The 18,424-nt window shown below is 49.9% G+C and overlaps 1 protein-coding gene across 1 annotated transcript in view; it reads right to left on the bottom strand.

Annotated features, from left to right (window-relative positions):
* Positions 1 to 16,879, bottom strand: part of B4GALNT3 (beta-1,4-N-acetyl-galactosaminyltransferase 3) — a gene marked incomplete at both ends in the record, with an annotated part of 28,124 nt that extends 11,245 nt beyond the window's left edge. The window contains 10 exon segments of the mRNA XM_080810291.1: positions 736 to 802; positions 1,142 to 1,220; positions 2,862 to 2,929; positions 3,430 to 3,530; positions 3,950 to 4,040; positions 4,523 to 4,618; positions 11,650 to 11,727; positions 12,790 to 12,894; positions 12,896 to 12,950; positions 16,821 to 16,879. Of these exon segments, the coding sequence (XP_080666417.1) occupies positions 736 to 802; positions 1,142 to 1,220; positions 2,862 to 2,929; positions 3,430 to 3,530; positions 3,950 to 4,040; positions 4,523 to 4,618; positions 11,650 to 11,727; positions 12,790 to 12,894; positions 12,896 to 12,950; positions 16,821 to 16,879 (799 nt within the window).
* Positions 16,880 to 18,424: the final 1,545 nt, after the last annotated feature.

The following is an 18,424-nucleotide window of genomic DNA, read 5'->3' as shown; positions in this document are numbered from 1 at the left end:
TTCTGCCTTCACCTCGTGGCCTCTAGCTTTGTTCACCGTCAACCTCTTCCCACCTGTGTGGCCCACGCCACACCACCCCTGTCCAGTGAACCCATACTTTCCTGGCCTTCTTGTCTCTCACACACTTCCCACCGCTTTCCCAGTCTCCTCCCAGCATTCCCTGGCTTTCCCTTCTTCCCTTGGGGTTAGGGCCCTGCCTGCTCTTCCCACGTGGCCCAACCTGCCTGGTGGTGATTTCTCAGTGGGGCCTGCAAATGCATAGGAAGTCATAAGCAATACATAGTACAACTGAAGAGTTCATTTACTGCAAATCTAAAGCAGGCAGAAAGTTTCTTCATGGCTGGTCATGGCTTTGCAAAGAACCATGGAACCCACAACTGTGAAACAGAAAACTGACCTCACTCAGAGGTTTTTCATCTGGAGTGAGCCTCAGGGTCTCTGGAGGCCCCTGAAATTGTACACAAAATATTGTGTGTACCTGGACAAGTGCATTTTTTTGGGGGCGAGGTCTCAGCGAGCTTCCAAAGTAGTCACTAACCCTTGAGAGTTGAGGATCTCTGACTTATGGTCCCTTTAAGTTCTGTTCCTTGTTCTGGACCCCCTTTCCACCTACGTTTCAAGCACCTTGAGCTTTAGCCTCCACCCCTCCCTTAACCAAATACCCCCGGCAGACTGAGCCCCGCCTGCTGGCACCCGCTCACCTCTGTCTCCAGGGGAGGGGCAGGGCCTACTCACTTGTGAAGAGGGACAGAGAAGGGGAGTCAATAATGGTGAACTTGGCTCCAGGGTCATTCCGTCGCCACTGGAAGAGGAGAGAGGGTGGATGCGGGTTGGAGAGAGCTGGATTTATTTATTTTTAATTTTTTTAGATTTTATTCATTTATTTGACAGAGAGAGATCACAACTAAGCAGAGAGGCAGGCGGGGGGGGGGGGGGAAGCAGGCTCCCTGATGAGCAGAGAGCCCAATATGGGGCTCCATCCCAGGACCCTGAGATCATGACCTGAGCTGAAGGCAGAGGCTTAACCCACTGAGCCACCCAGGTGCCGCAGAGAGAGCTGGATTTAGAAAAGGGTTTGAGGGACAAGGGGTGAGGAGTGGTTCTGAGCTGAGCTGGGGGGCAGGAAGGATGGAGCTCTCACCGCAACTTCCACATGATCTGTGCCCTCGTCGTTCTGTTTGTGCAGAACCTCAAAGTAGTACCTCTGGGAGGCCACCAGGCTGGCAAGAGAGAGCAGACACAGAAGGCTATCTTCTCGGGTCCTGCGGTCACCCCAGTAACCCTCTCTTCTGCCAGGCCACACCAGCTCCCACCTTGCTCCCGCCACCCCCAGACCCCCTTGGCCTTTTCTCTCTGCTCCCGGCATTCCAGGAGCTTTGCTTTTAATGCTGGCCTGGAGTCCCCACGCTACTTCTTACTCACAGCGTGACCTTAGTTTTCTCTTCTGTAAGGTGGCGGTAATGACAGTATACACTTCACAGAGAAATCAGGACAATCAAAGGATACACAGATTTTCCTCAACTTACGATGGGCCTATGTTCTGATAGACTCATCGTAAACTGAGGATATTGTTAGTCGAAATGCATTTAATACACCGAACCTCCCGAACATGATCGCTTAGCCTGGCCCACCTCGAACGTGCTCAGAACACTTGCATTAGCCTGCAGCTGGGCAAGACCATCTGACGCAAACCCTAATTATAACGAAGTGCTGAATACCCCATGTCAGTTACTGAATGAAAATGGAAAAACAGCATGGTGGTATGCATGCAGAACATCAGTTGTGGACCCCGTGCTCAATCAATCACATAGCTGACTGGGAAGTGAGGCTCACGGCCACTGCCCGGCATCACAAGAGACTATTGTATCCCTTACTGCTGGCCTGAAAAAAGCTCCAAATTCAAAATCTGAAGTACAGTTTGCACTGAATGCATATCACTTCTGCACCATTGTCAAGTCGAAACACCGTAAGTTGAACTATTACAAGTCTGGCCATCCGTAATAATAATGCTTACAGAGTTGGTACTATGCGCCAAGCACTGTTCTAAGTGCTTTACACATACCAACTCACTTAATTCTTGTTCATAGATGAGAACACTGAGGCACAGAAATCTTGGGTAATTTGCCCCCAAATCACTGAGGTAGTAGATGGTGGAGCTGAGATTTGGATGTCTGTGTCCACAGCGTCAGCTGCCAGGCGGAGTTACCTGTAACGTTCTCACCACAGAGACTGGCTCACAGCAAGCGCTCTTCACAAGCTACTCTGTCTTACCTCGACTGACATCACTGCTACCACCATCAAGCCGACGCATGTTCTTGCCTGTGTGTGCCGGCCACCAGGTGGCACTCTGAAGTTAGGCTAAGTTCCCCTTCCAGCATGTTAAAGCAATTCCAGCCACTACAGGCTGGGAAAGGCCTGGTCTCCCTCCAGTGTCCCAAGGGATCACAGCGGTGAGGAACTTTCCGCAGCACAGGCAGAGAGCCAGTGTACAGGCTGTACCCCTGTGGACATCTCCAGGGATGGAGCAAATGGGAAGGGCAAGGACTAGGAGAAGAGACCTATTTTGTTTTCTAGTCCTGAGTGTCACTAAATAGCTGTGTGACCTTCACCCAGTCATACCCTCTCTGAGTCTCAGTTTTCCCATCTGTAAAATGGGGCAGGATGGGCCAGATGGTTTCTAAGTCAAAGACTTCATTTATCAGAACACATGGGTGCCCAAGCACACTGCACCTCTGGGATAAGGAAGGCTGGAGAGCAGGGAGGGTACGACTGGCTTCCCTGACTCTGATTTGGCCTCAGCACTTGAGGTACATTGGGTTTCTTCTGTCGCTCACAAGAACATCATGAGACTCCCAACTCACCTCACTGGCTTAGAAATTTGGCTCCGAAATTTCCCAAACTCTCCAGGGGCGGTCCACTCTTTTCCAGTCTAGAGGTGCGGGAGAGCGAGAAGAGTCAGAAGGAGGAAGATGGACAATATGAAGGAAGGGAGGTGGGGAGTGCAGAGACAGGAAGGAATGGGGAGGAGACATGTGGGCGAAGAGCGAGATGAGAGAGAAAACAGGAGAGGTGAGAGGAGTGACAGGTGACCGGGGCAAGAAGCACCTGTGCCCTTCCTACTCAGGCCCCATGGCATGCATACTTGGCACCATGCTAAGGACACTGGAACCCAAAAAGGGGATGTGGCCCGGTTCCCGCCCAGAGATGAGTCTTCCTGAGGTCTTTCCGTGGCCTCAGACTAACTCCTCACTCCTCCCCAGTTTACACTCTTTCTCTCCTTTTGTAAAACGGGGCATGTTGAGAGGGAGGATGCTTCTCTTTTACACCTTTCCCTGGCTGTCATGACAGAGTGACTAAGGGTAATGAGGGTTTCCTGATGCAGGCAGGTGCCTCTTCCATGTCCTGGCTCCCGGGCTGGGCGGACCCTACCTTGCCCACACTGGCCAGCAGCTGAAGGCCTGACACCTGGTCGTCCCGGCTGAGCCAGAACTCAGCGTTGTCATCTGCAGCAATGGCAAACTGGATCTTCCCTGGGCAGTGGGGGAGAGAGTTTGCAGATGAGAGCAAGAAGGGCATTAACATGCAGGGCTGAAGGCCTGTTTCATGTCTCAGCAATTACATTCTCTTCAGGGGTCTTGGTGCTATGGCTTCCCTCTCTGTAAAGTGGGGGGTTCCTCAACCTAGGAGACACCGCGAAGATGGGGAAGACTCACAGGGAGAGACAAGCTAGTGCCAGACTCTGTAAATCAGGGTGTGAAGCAGGAGCTGGGGGGGGGGGCACTGGATGAGACCTCACCATGACGAAATTTCCCCTCTCCCCAGTGATGGACTAACAGGGTCCAGGGAGCCTAGTGTGGACTTACTTCTCAGCTACAGGCTTATGTTCTCTGGGTATCGTAAAGAACCTGGAGCAGGAAGCAGGAGGATGGGACTTTGGGGCTGGCCTCACCATCAGTGAAGGGGTGCAGGTAGCCAAAGATGCGGAGGCCATAGTTGGTCCATTTGGGGGACACAGCCAGCTTCCTCACGGTGGTGCGAATCTATGCCAAGAAAGGGGAGGGAAACCATTACCCAGAAGAGGGAAGAGGAAACTGAAGAAAATGGTCCACTCAGGGCTGGTGAGAAGACCGGGGAGGGTTGGGAGACAGAAGAGACTGGGGCATGACTTGGTGAGTGGAGTGTAGGCAAGATTTCCACTCCCACTTGCTTCTTTGTCCATGTAACCTTGTACAGTGTACAACCAGCCCGACTGCATGTGGTGGTTCTGGCTAACCTGTATCATGAGCCACAATGAAAGCCTAAAGCTGAAATGATGCAGAAGATGGCAGAGAACTCAAAGGAATCCTTGGGAAGGGAGCAAGAGTAATAATCATAGGCAGAAGAAGAGAGGACCTAAGATATAAAAGAAAGAAAATGAACTAGGAAAGAAGCCAGGACAGATGAAGAATAGAGTAGACTGAGGGAGATGAGAGACAGGAGTGGGGCGAGAGACGGAAAAGAGGCGCGCCCAGCAAACACTCACATGGGGGTACAGTGGGAAGTGGAGGTTCCTCCTGAGCTGCTGAATGGAACTGCCACACCAGTCCTCAAACACATGCAGGTTGGCGCGGCCCCGGAACTGTGCGGGGCAGAGAAGCAAGCAGGTGAGTGTGCGCGCCCGGAACGGGCCGGCCCATGGTGCCCCGCAGCTGGAGGAGGCCGGGTGGAGAGGCGACGCCCAGGTCACTAGAGCCCCAGCCCCGGCGTTCCTCTCACCACTGAAGGTCCACTTCAGTCCCATCCCAGCCTCACACCCACAGCCTTTCTCCAATCTCATCCCCACGGCCCGGTCCTGAGGCCTGGGTGTTTCTCTGGCCACACTTTGTGTGTGCGCGCGTGCGCCCGTGTGTGCGCGTGCGCACACGCACGCACGCTGTCCTGGCTCTTTCCATGCAGGAAGGGGGCTGGTGTAGATTCTCCAGGCAAGGGGGAGTAATAGCCATAAGAGAAAGCCAAAGATGAGAGAAAGAACTGGAAGGAGGGCCCGGCTGGGGTTTCAGCTAAGACTTGCTCTGCTCCCCTCCCCTTCTGCCTAATAGTAAGCTCCACAGCTGTCTGCTGGTGAAACCTTATCTACCCAGTAGTCTTCATGCTTCTGGCTTCCCTCGTGGGGAAGCAGCTGGGAAAGCGCTGCAGGAGGTCTTTCGGGGGCCCATCTGACAGGACCGCCTCCGACTGCTCCCTTAGGAGCTGGAAGCCTCTCTCTCTTGCTCTCGCTCTGCTCCTGCCTCTCCTGGCATTAACTACTCAGGTGCCTGGGACTCGGGCAGCCCTGGGAAGGTAGTAGCAAAGGATGTATGCACTCTCTTCCCTGGCTGTGTCATCCGTGGGGCAGAGACCCAGCTTAGAGGCCAGCAGCAGAGGGCCCCCTTCATAAGACAGGGCCTTACAGCCAGCGCTGTGAGTGGGTGGGAGTGCTGGGAATTTGAGAGGGGAGGGGAAGCCTGGGGATCCTGTCCCAATTTATCCTGACAAAGAGTTTCAGATTACCCCATCTCAGCAATTTTCTCCTCCCCCTCCCCCAGAGCTTAATCTCCAGGTTGTGGGAGGTGGGGCCTCAATTACTCTATACAAACAGGCCCGGCCCTTCCCTCCCCACTGTGGGCCATCAGATATCAAAATCTGAGCTGCCCAGAGGAAAACAGAGGAGGGACACCCAGACTGGAAGCCCCGATAAAAGGAAGTGGCACAAGGTCTTTAGCAAGAGATCTGGAGGAACGGATAGTGGGGGGAGAAGTCTTGCACACCAAGGCCAAAGATCTGAGGTGCGGCCTCAGAGGAAACAGGACCCCACAGCTGGATCCAGAAAGGAAGCAGGAGAGCCTGTCACTCCCTGTCCCTTCAGCAGCCTGGCACTTCCTGGGCACACTGCGCTGGTCAAAGCTGAGCATGTGGGGCCTTGGGAACCAGCCATCACACCGGGGAATATAAGTTGGGGGCTGGGATGGGTGGGAGAGAGAATGTGGGCTGGGTAGGTGGGGGGCGGGCTGAGGCTTCTTGGAAGGAAAGAATGGGGACATTGTGCTACTTCTGGGGAAATTCTTTAAGTCCAGTTTACAAGACTCAGTTGTCTCCTACAAATGTCCTCCTCTCAGCCCCTCCCTGCAAGACTTTCAGGGCAGTGTGCTCAGATCCACAGCAAACTGCGGAAGGAGGGCATGCCACCAGAGAAATCTGTTGTGTTCAGCCAGAAGGCCAAAGGACACAGGGGGTTTGGGCAGGGGAAGGAGGAAGGAGTTGGGCTGGCTGCCTCCCACCTTCCACTCAGGGCCTTGCTTGCTATAGCAAGGGTAGCCTGGGATGCTCCAGGGAAGGGAAGGCAGGGAATGTGGGGGTGTAGGAAGAGGACTAGCCCTCTCCTCCGAGACCTAGGTCCTCACTTGGCATCATGGCAGCCCTCAGACCGCGCTTCATCCACTCTCAGGCTGTAGGTGGGGGTCTCTGCAGGACCAGTGGCCACCGTCTTCCTCCCCAGGCCCATACTGGCAACCCCCATCAGTATTTGCATCTCTCCAAGGTTTGGAGATTTTATCTGTGGCAGGGACGAGGGACTCTTAGCTCACTAGCACCACCCTTTGTCCACTCCCTTCATGCTCCAGCCGGGGCTAAGACCCAGGGAAGGACACTGGTTGCTCCCATCACCAGGGTGTGTCCACAGCCGGTGATGGATTTGGAACTTCCAGTTGTAAGTAGTGGAAAAATATTTGTTGGAACCCTCTCATTTTAGAGGTGAGATTATTGAGCACCAGACAGGTAAACTGACTCCCCCCAAACACACAGCAATTAACCCTAGGGAAGTGGGAAGGGTGTATGGGAATATGGATGCAGGAGGATAACGTCAGCCTGGTGGGTCCTCAGACGAGAATGTCCCCTGTATTCCATTCCCACCACACTGCCTCTGCCAGGCCTCACTGAGCTTGCCAGACCTGCAGCAGAGCCTCCTCACTGGAAGGAACCTTCTCTGCCTCCACTGATTCTTCACACTGCCTGCAAGATTGTCCTTCTAAAGCATAGACCTGCTCATGTCACTCTGCGGCTTCAAACCTCAGACGACTCCCAAGAGGCTTCAGAACAAAACCTTACCCTGGCATGTAAGGTCTTTTCGACTGACCTATCTTCCCAGCCTCACCTCCTGCCACTCCCTATCACACACCTACATGCCACCCACACCCATCTCCTTGCCTTTGTCACGCTCCGCCTCTCCAAGTCTTTACAAACACTACTTTCCAGTGGGAGGGCCTTTTCCTTTCTCCCCCACCTGCCAAACCGTGGCTCATCCTTCTCTGACTTCCTCACCAGAGTTAACAGCTTCCCTCCTCTGTGTTCCCAGAACATCTTAATTATTTGAACGAACACATGCTTGCGGAAGCTAAGCTCGGAACCGTATGTTCCTTCATTTATTTGATAAGCACCAAATGTCTGCTTTGGACCAGTTAAAGATGAAAAGAGATGTGGTCCTCCAAGGAGAGAGACGTGTTAGCAATTGGTATCCCCTGTGCCAGGGGGTACTGCCGGGGAGTCGGGGGGCACCTGGCATGAAGGCAGGAGCAAGTCACCTCTGCCCCCAGGAGAGGCAGGAGCTGATCACAGAAAGTACACTTGAGAATGGATAAATAGAATGTGGTACAGCCATACAATGGAATAGTACTCAGCCAGAAAAAGAAATGAATTTCTGGTACAGGCAACTGCATGGACAAGCATGGAAAACATCATGCTAAGTGAAAGAAACCAGACACAAATGGTCACATTGTCCATTTATATGAAATGTCCCGGACAGGCAACCTAGAGAGACAGAGAGCAGACTACTGGGTGCCCTGGATGGCTCAGTCGGTAGGGCATGTGATTCCTGACCTCAGGGTCATGAGTTTAAGCCCCATGTTTGGCCTGGAGTCTACTTAAAAATAATAATAAAAAGGGCAAAAAAAAAAAAGCATACCTTAAAAAGAAAAAAGGAAGTAGATTATTGTTTGCGTAGGGCTCGTGGGATGGGGTGGTGAGGGCTGATGGCTAATGGGTATGGAGTTTCTTTCTGTGGTAATGAAAGTGCTCTAAATTAACGGTCATGGATGCATAACTCTATGAATCTAGTAAAAGCTACTGAATTACACACCTTCAATGGATGACTTATATGGTATTTAATTTACATGTCAATAAAATTGTTACCAAAAAAAAAAGTAAGCCTGAGAAGATGATTCTGGGTCTCAGCCCTTTCCTCAAGAGACCCCAGCTCGCCAAAGCCAGCGTGGCGTGACCCAGGGAAACACTGACTTGCTTCGATCTTATTTTGGAATCACCAAATTTCTTTCCTGTAACTATTTTGGTTTTTCCAGATGGAACACCCTGGGCATCAGACAGTGTTTTGGTCAATGGACGTAAATAATAAATTGGCACTGAGGTCTGTAGTCATCAGCGGGATTTGTGAACTAGAGTCTGGATTTGGGGTGCCATGAATTAAGTTTCTGAGTGCAGTTACCCCATGAAGCCCAGCCCCACAGCCATCCACTCTGGCAGTCTCTCTGACACAGCAAAGAGAATGCCAATGGCTGCTTAGCTTTCCAGGGTGACTTCTGGCCTCAGAGACCCTGCACTGCTGGCTAAAGACTGGGTCAGGGAGACAAAGAAGAGACGGCTGTCAGCTTTCTTATCCTCTGTCCTTGCTCACCTTCAGAGCATGGCTGTGTCCTAGTGAGGCCACCTGGAGTAAGTGAACGAGTTAACCCTTCTCTGAGCCATTACCTGCAGAAGGGGGATAACAGTACCACCTGACAGTCCTTGACAGCTAGATGTTCAATAAATGACATTTGTCATTAACCTGCTGAAACGGTCAAAAGCGTAGGAGACAGGTAAGGAGATGGGAACGGAAAGGCTCCCGCAGTGGGGGCAGGGACCACCATGCAGCTTATTCAGCCTTTCCAAGGGGCCTTGTTTTCTTTCTTGGGGAAATAAGATGATTGGATCAGTGATTCCCTGAAGATCCATGAAGTTTGTAATGAGGACTTTGTAAGGTACTTTTTTTTTTTTTTTTGGTAAAAGCTACTTTTTAAAATAATTTTTTCTAGAAGAATGTATGCTTTTTTTTTTTTAAGGTTTTATTTATTTACTTCACACAGAGAGAGATCACAAGTAGGCAGAGAGGCAGGCAGAGAGAGAGGGGGAAGCAGGCTCCCTGCTGAGCAGAGAGCCCGATGTGGGGCTTGATCCCAGGACCCTGAGATCATGACCTGAGCCGAAGGCAGAGGCTTAACCCACTGAGCCACCCAGGCGCCCCCTGTATGCTTTTTTAAAAAGAATTTATTTATTTATTTGACAGAGAGCAGAGCGAGAGCAGGAACACAAGCAGGGGAAGCGGGAGAGGGAGCAGCAGGCTTCCCGCCGAACAGGGAGCCTGATTCTGGGCTCAATCCCAGGACCCTGGGATCACAACCCGAGCTGAAGGCAGATGATTAATGACAGAACCACCCAGATGCCCCAAGAGCTACTTTTTAAAAAAGGATTTTATTTATTTGAGAGAAAGCACGAGAGAGCATGGGCTGGGGGAGGGGCAGAGGGAACAGGAGAAGCAGGGGCTTTGCGCTGAACAGGACCCTGGGATCGTGACCTGAGCCATCTGCGGAAAGCAGACGCTTAACCAACTGAGCCACCCTGGTACCCTGGTAAAGCTACTTTTAATATAAAAAAAAAAAAGTCAATAGAAATCAGTCATTTATCACCAAAAGGCCATACACACTTATTTAAAAGTCAACTATTTCTTTAAAAAATTCATCCTAAAAAAGAAAGTTAATCCTATTTTAATCACTGTTTACTATTTGTTCACTGTTTTAATTTCATATATATCTCTATCCTTGATTGGCCAAAAAAAAGTGGGGAAAATAATGATTAATAAATGCAGAATGTTATGCAGTCATAATCTTTTGAAATAATTGGGCTATTAAGAAAAATGATCTGGGGCGCCTTGGTGGCTCAGTCAGTTGAACACTGGACTCTTGATTTTGGCTCAGGTCATGGTCTTGGGGTTGTGGGTTCAGGTCCTATGCCTTGCTCAGCACGGAGTCTGCTTGGGATTCTCTCCCTCTGCCCCTTCCCCCCTGCCCTCGCTGTCTCTCTAAAATAAATAAAATCTTTTAAAAAAAAAAAAAAACAGAAAGGAAAATGATCCCAACTGTCCTCAAAGAATTCAAGGCTAGATCATCTTTAAGGTAACCTCTTTCAAACACTCCAAGTGGGGTTGGGCATAATCACCTGATGATGTCACCTAGTACAGGTGTGCCAGTGTTGTAATCTGTCCTCTCTCAGGGCTTTAAAGAGGGGCAGTTTCACGGCTTGGATAACCTAACACCATATTTGGCACGATACTGCCTCCTCTTCTCTTGCCCCACAGCAAACAGGTAGATTGGAAATAAAATCACACAGGCTGAAGAGCTCAACCTGTGATAGATAAGGATAAAGACTGGGCTGCCCAATACCACCCAGCCAAGAAAAGTAATACATGTCCACAGATTTGGGACTAAAAGGCATTGGTTTATGGGCAGGATGTAAAATATGAAGCCCATAAACTTCTCACCCCCAAAGCACCATGCTACTTATGGAGTCTCAGCATAAGCATTTACTCAAGGTAATCTGGAGATGTCAATTAACCGCTCTACCCCTCAGTTTATTTACCAAAAGAAGAAGAATCCTTCAGATCCTATATAAGTGAAAGGTATCATAGCAACTCTTATTCACATGTTAAACCACTTCCTATAAAAGTTTTCTAAAGCAGCATTTCCCAGAGTATGTTCCTTAAAACACTAGTTTCATAGAATATTAAGAGACAGTTCATGGGATAAAAAAGGCAGAAGACCTACAGCTTTGGTACCTGGAGAGCTAAACCAAGTTAAACAGCTTACTGCAGAACTTCTCAGAACCTTTCCTATGTGAATGTGTATTTCTAAGAAATGGATGTAATATAAAGGTGTTTAAACCTTCTTTGACAACGGACTCCTTTCTTCCTGGAATGCCTTATGAGGCTTACTAGTCCAAGAAAGATGGTTCGGAGAGCCTATCTTTAAGAATGATGTGGATGTAAAAGTCACGTAGCTTTCCTGAGCCCTGTTTTTTCTCACTTATAAAATGATAACAATGACAACTACCTTACAGGGTCATAAAACTGATAAGGGATGAGATGAAAAAAACAGCACACAGCAGGCTTGGAGCAAATGCTCTCCTCTAAAGGAAGAAAATTGAATGAGCCTGAAGCCCTTTTTGTGTTTTCAAATTAGGTGAAAAAAATTTTCAGGGGGAATAGGCGGGGGCGTAGAGAGAGAGAGAGAGAGCGAGTGCCCGCAAGTGGTGGGGGATGCGGAGGAGAAGATGGGCAGAGGGAGAGAGAGAAAATCTTAAGCAGGCTCCAACTCCAGTGCAGAGCCCACCTCGGTGATGGTGATCTGAGACCCTGAGATCACGACATGAGCCGAAATCAGGAGTCAGACACTGAACTGAGTAGCCACCCAGGTGCCCCAGGTGAGAATTTTTAATAACCACCAGACGAAAATTGTCTATGGTCTCTGGAATTACCTGTGAAAACTGTATTTTGACTGTCTCCAAGAACAGGAACAGTGGAGAACCCCTTACCTCTGAGAGCCAGGGGACAGGCTTATTCCACTTCAGGTAGCTGCTGTTACCACTCCCACCTCGCTCCAAGTCTTGGTCCTGGCAGAAGAGTGAAGAATGAACTTGGTGGCAACATTAGGATCAGGGGCCCCTTGAAAGTGCCTGTAGGGAGGTAGAAGGGCTGGGAGATACAGTCCCTGCCTCCAGGAAACTTATCAATATAAGGGACACTCCCATTTATTATTCACGCCGTATCCCTCGGAAAGACACCCCCTTACAGTTTCATCAATGCATACTCTCCTAGGGTTCTTTTACTTTCCTGAATTTTCTGTCTTCCCATATGGAAAAAAAAATTTTTTTTCTTCCTTTTCTCTCGTGGTTTTTTTTTTTTTTTTTGAAAAATAATTTCTAATTCAATCAGTTTTTTGAGCACAGGAACTTGCCTCAGTCTTCCTCTACATCCCTCCAGGACTCTGCCCAGGTCTGTCACTCATTTGTCTAACAAGTGGAAGCCCCCTGGGGACATGCCAGCCCTTCCCTACCCACCGTGTAGGTTGATGGGTTCAGTCTGGTTCTGGCCCAGCCTTGGAGATCCACGTCTGTTCTAGGCTCAGAGGCTCAATCTTAGGGTTCCAGACTGAATTAGACCACAATTTCCCTAATTCCCACCCAGAGATTCTCCTGCCTCCATAGGGACCACTGACCACTGAAACACTATAGAAAAAATGCTCCATCACAAATCTGTCCTCTAGCCATTTGCAACTATATATGATGTCTACCTCCTCATCTCTGACTCTTAGCAGTGAGCATCTGGGATCATCACTAAGGCACCAGCCTAGGCCTTAGGCCAGCAAGAGGCAGGATGTGTGGTTCTACCTTAAGCCCTCTGCTACTATTGGAGACAAAGGCCACATGCCTGGAGCAGTTCAATTCTGGGACTCTTGAGCTGCGTGAGGAAGGCTTTGAGGAGGACAGGATGGACATCTCTACCCCTCCAGCTAATGAGATCCTGTGATGTCGGAGTACAATTCCAGGAATTCTCTCCTCGACCTCTCTTACCACAGAAAAGTAGAGGAATGCCCTTAAGGCTATAAGGTCATGGACAGCTGAGGACCCATGCTAATACACTAGCAGGGAAAATGGGCTGGCCCCACCACATACCTGGGGGCCCAGCCTCGGGGGATGATAAAACTGGAGATTTGGATCCACAGCTGGAATGTTCCTGCTGGCCAGAGCCTTGGCCAGTTCTCTCCAGCTGCCATATCCTACGGAAGGGAACGAACAGAGAAATAAGGTCAACAGAGCATGAAGACCTCACAGGTCTGCAAAGTTTGGGGGGAATAAAAGAGGTAAGCTCCTTCCCTTCTGCCACTCCTCACACCTCTTCCTATGGTGGGCATGAAGTTGGGGGAGGGTCGAGAGATTGTTACAACTTGGCCAAGGTCAGTAGCCCAGAGGGAAAGGAAATGAGCTCCTAGCAAATTAAAATTTGCTGTCTTCCATAATCAGAGAAGGAGTCAGGCCAGGTGAAAAATGGGAGCACCATCCATTTGTCCACGGAGGGTGTCCAGCACTACAGGCTGACCCTTCCTCAATTGCCTTTTGAGGCCGATTTCTCCGGAAAGCCGCTGTGGGGAAATGGGCATTGAAGACAGTGGAACTAAGCTTGCTCCCTTTCCAGCTCCGTCCCCTTCCTCCGAGCCCAGGGAGACAGCAGGACTGTCTTGCTGGCAGGGAACGGGACATTGTTGGGGTGCCGGCAAAGAGTCACGAAGCAAAGCACTGTCTGGGTCAGAGCCCCCCCACGCGTCAAGGGGGCCACTTGGCCATGACTGTCAGACTTTGAACATGTGAAACCAAACCACTGCTGGCCAGTGAACCCATAGCACAGAGTTATCAGGAACTAGTAAAGGCTTTCAAGATCTGGTCCTCATTTCAGATGTGGTCCTCATTTCAGATGAGGAAAATGGGACCCCAGCCGGCCAAATGATTTCTTTTGGCTCATGTAACAAACAGTGACAAGGCTGAGACTGACACCCAAGTGTCCAGATCCCCCACTGGGCTACTACTCTGTCTCCAACAGCTCCATCAAAATGTTCCCAGTGTGGTGGGCGCCGCACAGAAGAGGTTAGGCTCATGCTCACGGACCGTTGGGAGCCAAGAGCTGGCCCAGAACAGAAGTGTGGAGAACCCCGATGTGAGCCCAGTCAAGACACAGCCAACCAGCCACAGAGGAAAAGAGCACAGTGTATGAACGTGAGCCCGCAAGCAGGGGGATACCACCATTTCATGTGAGTGTTTATGTAACTGACTCCAGGAGGGGGACTGCGGTGGGGAGGTTGGGGGATGCTTTTCTTCCGGTTCTGTTTGGTGGGGCGCTTTAATGCTTACTTAGCATCTCACAGGAATGATCTCCTCTGAGCCTTATAAGGCTCTTTGAGAGGGCTTCCTGGGTGGCTAAGTCAGTTAAGTGTCTGACTCTTGATTTCGGCTCAGGTCATGACCTCAGGGTCATGAGATCCAGCCCTGCATCAGGGTCCACGCTCAGCACACAGTCTGCTTGAGTCTGCTTCGCTCTATCCCTCTCCTTCTGCTCCTTCCCTGCGTGTGCTTGCGTGCATTTGTGCCCTGCCCCGTAAAATAAATAGATAGCTAGATAAATAGATAAGTGAATAAATGAATGAATGAATCTTATGAGATAACCCAGGTCTGATTACCCCCATTTTGCAGATGGGGAAAGAGCAGACAGACTTTAAAGTCACAGAGGGAGTTGTTTCGAGGCCAGGATAAGAACAGAGAGCCTCCCTGTCTCTTAAGCCAGCGTTTTCTCATTCCGCCTACATTTTTTCCTGTGGGCACTTTTTGGCACAAACTTTCAAGAGTCCCAGGGGCAGAGGCCTCAGCTGGGGATCTGGGCCTCTCTGGGTTTCTGCACAGACCTTAAACCTCTGCTCATGTTATGTTTATGGGGACTTTTGCGGGTTTATCCCTCTGCCATCAAGGTCTCTCCTGTTTCCATGGCTGGCCAGCCAGCAGGCAGGGACAGGTCAGACTAGTTTAGGGTGGGGGGATGTCCTGGGGAAGCAGGATTCTGGAGCCAGTGAAGTGAGGTGAGGATATGGGAGGGAGGAAGAGAAAGAAAGCTCCCAGACCTATACCCTGCATTTCTGGATGAACTCAGGAGACTGCAGTTTGTTCATCTGTTAATCCCAACTCAGACACATCTTATTTAAGAGCCCCCTCCCTTCCCAAGTCTGAGAAGCGCTGGCTAGTGGCTGGGGAGCTCATGTGCTGGGTGATGAATGAGTCACATGGTGGGGAGGGGGGGACAGGCTCTGCCTTGCTTCTGCCTCTGAATGATCAGGTTACCTCTTCCTTGACTTTGCTCTTACAACCAAAAGCCACCTACTTCTAGACAAAGTTGTGGGGAAATAATAAAACACTACTTCCCCTTTCGGTGGGAGTTACAGTAAGTCTCAGATGCACATTCTCTCTCACAGACTAGTTTTCAGCTCCAGAAAAATCCTTTGACTCTTGGAAGTCACACCAAAGGTGAGTCAACCCGAGGTCAATAAACTATCACTGGCATTTGCTGGGAATTGATGAAGACTCTTTTTTTTTTTTTAAATTCTATTTATTTGAGAGAGAGAGAGAGAGATCCCAAGTAGGCAGAGAGGCAAGCAGAGAAGAGGGGAAGGAGGAAGCAGACCCCCTGCTGAGCAGAGAGCCTGATGTGGGGCTCAATCCCGGGACCCTGGGATCATGAGCTGAGCTGAAAGCAGAGGCTTTACCCACTGAGCCACCCAGGTGCCCCGCCCCCCCTTTTATTTTAAATTTTATTTATATGATGAAGACTCCTTGACTAAATTATAGATAGGCTTTTCTGAGCCCTCCTTCTGAGTAAGCCTTGTTCTTGGGCCCTGTGCTTGGCTGGCCCAGCCCCATGCTGAGGAAGAATCCTATTAGGTCTTTCTAAGACGAATCCCCCCCACCTCTGATACATGATCAATTCCTCATCTTCCCACCCTTGATATGTAAGTCCTCGGCCAACCTCTGGCAAGAATCCGGTTAAGCCAGTTCAGCAAGAATCCCCCCTACCCCAATGTCTCCTCTTTGTAATTTTCCATCTCCTGGCCCCCTCACTCTGCTTGCTAGCTATAAATCTCCAGCTATCTTTGCTGTATTCAGAACTGAGTTCAGTTCTCTCCTGAGATCTCTTTCCCATATCATGATAGTACTGAATAAAATCTGTCTGTATCACCTTTAACTAGTGTCTGCCTCTATTTCTCTGTAAGAGAAGGTAAGAGGTGGGTCTTTCCATGAACAAGCACAAATCCACTGGTTGGGGGTTCGAAGGGGGGCGGATATCCGTGAGGTTAAAGCCAACCGGGCGCTGCACCTGGTGACAGGTGTTGAGATGGCTTTGAGACACTTAGAGACTGGGGTAGTCAACAGCCCAGCCTTTAGTAAGTTCAGGAGTAGGAAATTCCCTGTGCAGACTTCAGAGTATAGGAGAAAGACAAGCAAGGCTTTAGAGTCAGATCTGATTGTCTATCTATCACTTTTAAATGGTGACTGCTTGAGCAAGTACTCTGACACACTGTAAGCACTCCTTCCTCAATGAGTTTGGGGTTCCAGACCTCAAGTCAGATATGAGCTTAGGCCCCTTTATAATTTTGTAAGCTGCAAATGGCCAGTAGTTCTCTTACTCTCTTCTTCCTTTGCTTACTGACCAGAGGAGAAAGCGGACTGTTGGCCAGCAGGGACTCAGGGGTAAAAGAGCAATGGATAACACACTCTCCTTGTCTGTTTCCCAGGTATTACTTTCCAGTCCTCCCCTCTGCCCATCCATTCCTGTTGTGAACATTCACTGAATGCATATCAGGCACGGGCGTGCTGGGCATCTGGTAATTCCTCTTCCCATTTCTCTGCCTCTGTGTAACCCTGTGAGCAGATCCCCAGGCATTGCTCAGCCTCTAGAGGGGAACTTGGTGCTAAAGAATGTGCTGATTTAACTATTGACACTTGTCACTCGCCCTCTGATAAGTGAATGCCTCCTGCTCCTGGCCAGACCTCTCCTCCCAGAGTGCCAGCTGCCAGGGCCTGTTTCTCCTGCAACAGGTGTCACATTTGTGCCAGGAGACAGACACCCCGATCTCAGGTGACAGATAAAGCACCACCATGGGCCTCACATTCTGCCCTCACAAAGCTGGGCTATCAAATTCACCATCAGCTGGAATTTCGCCAACATCTCTCTTCTGTGCAATGTGAACTCTTCAAAGGCCTGAAGATGATCATGTCGGCTCTTTGTGGAAAATATGGGCTACATATACCTCTTGGTGCTTTTTTCAAAGACTCTCACGTTCATCATTTCACTGGATCCTCACAACCTCCCCATGGACTGTTGTCATCTCCGTTTTAGAAATGAAAAGACAGAAACAGACAGGTGAAGTCATCAGCCCAAGGTCACACAGTGAATTAAGATAATCCACGTAAAGGACTTAGTACCTGGGACATAATCAACAACCAGCCGGTAGCAGCTGATGGTTTTATTATTCATCACAATGGGGCAGATCTGAAACTTACATCCATTTCTCCTGACCTCTGGCCTGATTCCCTTGGCAGGGTGTCATGTGGCCAGCAGGGACATTTACACCGGGAGGAAAGGAAGTCCCTCAGGGCTCGGGCAGCTTTGGGAGAGATTTTAAAAGTACAGCTGACTCACTTTGTTCATGGATTGGATATAAGGAGAGGAATCAAGAACAATTTGAAGATTCTGACCTGGGCAGCTGGAAGGCCAGAGTTGCCATTTACTAAGATGGGGAGCCTGGGGAGCAGGCGGGGGCCATGGAAATAGTATTTCTAAAGCCTGTCTCCAGGCTGGAGCAGGGCTCGCTCCACCAGAAAGGGCTGGCACCTTCCCTGAATCAAACACTCTTTGTAAGACAGGAAGAAGACTGACACTGACCCCCGCTCCGGGGCAGTGGTATGTTGGGGCTGAAGGAGGAGCCTAGGAGGGCTGGTCCCGTGGGCTCCATCAGATGTGAGGGACCCAAAGATCCAGGGTGAATGCAGAGGATTTGCTTAGAAGCTCAGCGTCTGTCCAGAGAAGAGGTGATGAACCCAGAGGACAAGAGGTTGCCAAGGGAATGTGAGGTCGTGCCACCCAGGGCACGCTTCCACAAATGCCAGCAACCACCCCTGAGTCCTAGGACAAAAACGCAAGACTGTAGCTCTGTGGCTCTGACCTTGGAGTGCCCTTTAGGGCCAGTCACATGTCCTCAGCACAACAAAGCCCCTATGTCTAGAAGCCAGCAGGGCCTGGACACCCCTCCCCAGCCCCCATCCCACCCCCAGCCAGAAACCTGTGGTGACACAGCCAATCAGGGATGAAACCGGGGACTGTCACCTGGGAGGAAGTCCCTGAGGCAAACAGAAAGCTCCAGTGGCAGAGACAGAAGGCTGTGCGGCTTAATCTTTCCTTCCCAGTCCGTGACACCATGATGCAAGAGAACTTATTATTCACGTAACCTTAGCAGTTAATATTGATGTGTGAAGCATATATATATTCATATTAGATGAAATATAGAGTATTTCAGGAAAACAAGACTTAGGGTTTAAAAGTTTTGCTGAAAGCCAGGGGTCATAAGTGAAAGAGGCCAGTATTTAAACTGAGGACAAAAGCCCATGTCCTTAGCTCCACTAGTCCCTACTGAATACACTTGAAAATTTCCATCCACCTCTACATCACCATCATTATCACCTGGTGTCAGGCACTCACTTAGTCACCAAACTA

Source organism: Martes martes (assembly GCF_963455335.1).
Source record: "Martes martes genome assembly, chromosome: 8".
NCBI lineage: Eukaryota > Metazoa > Chordata > Mammalia > Carnivora > Mustelidae > Martes > Martes martes.
The sequence above is the reverse complement of the archived record's forward strand: the minus strand, read 5'-3'. Positions and strand labels throughout refer to the sequence as shown.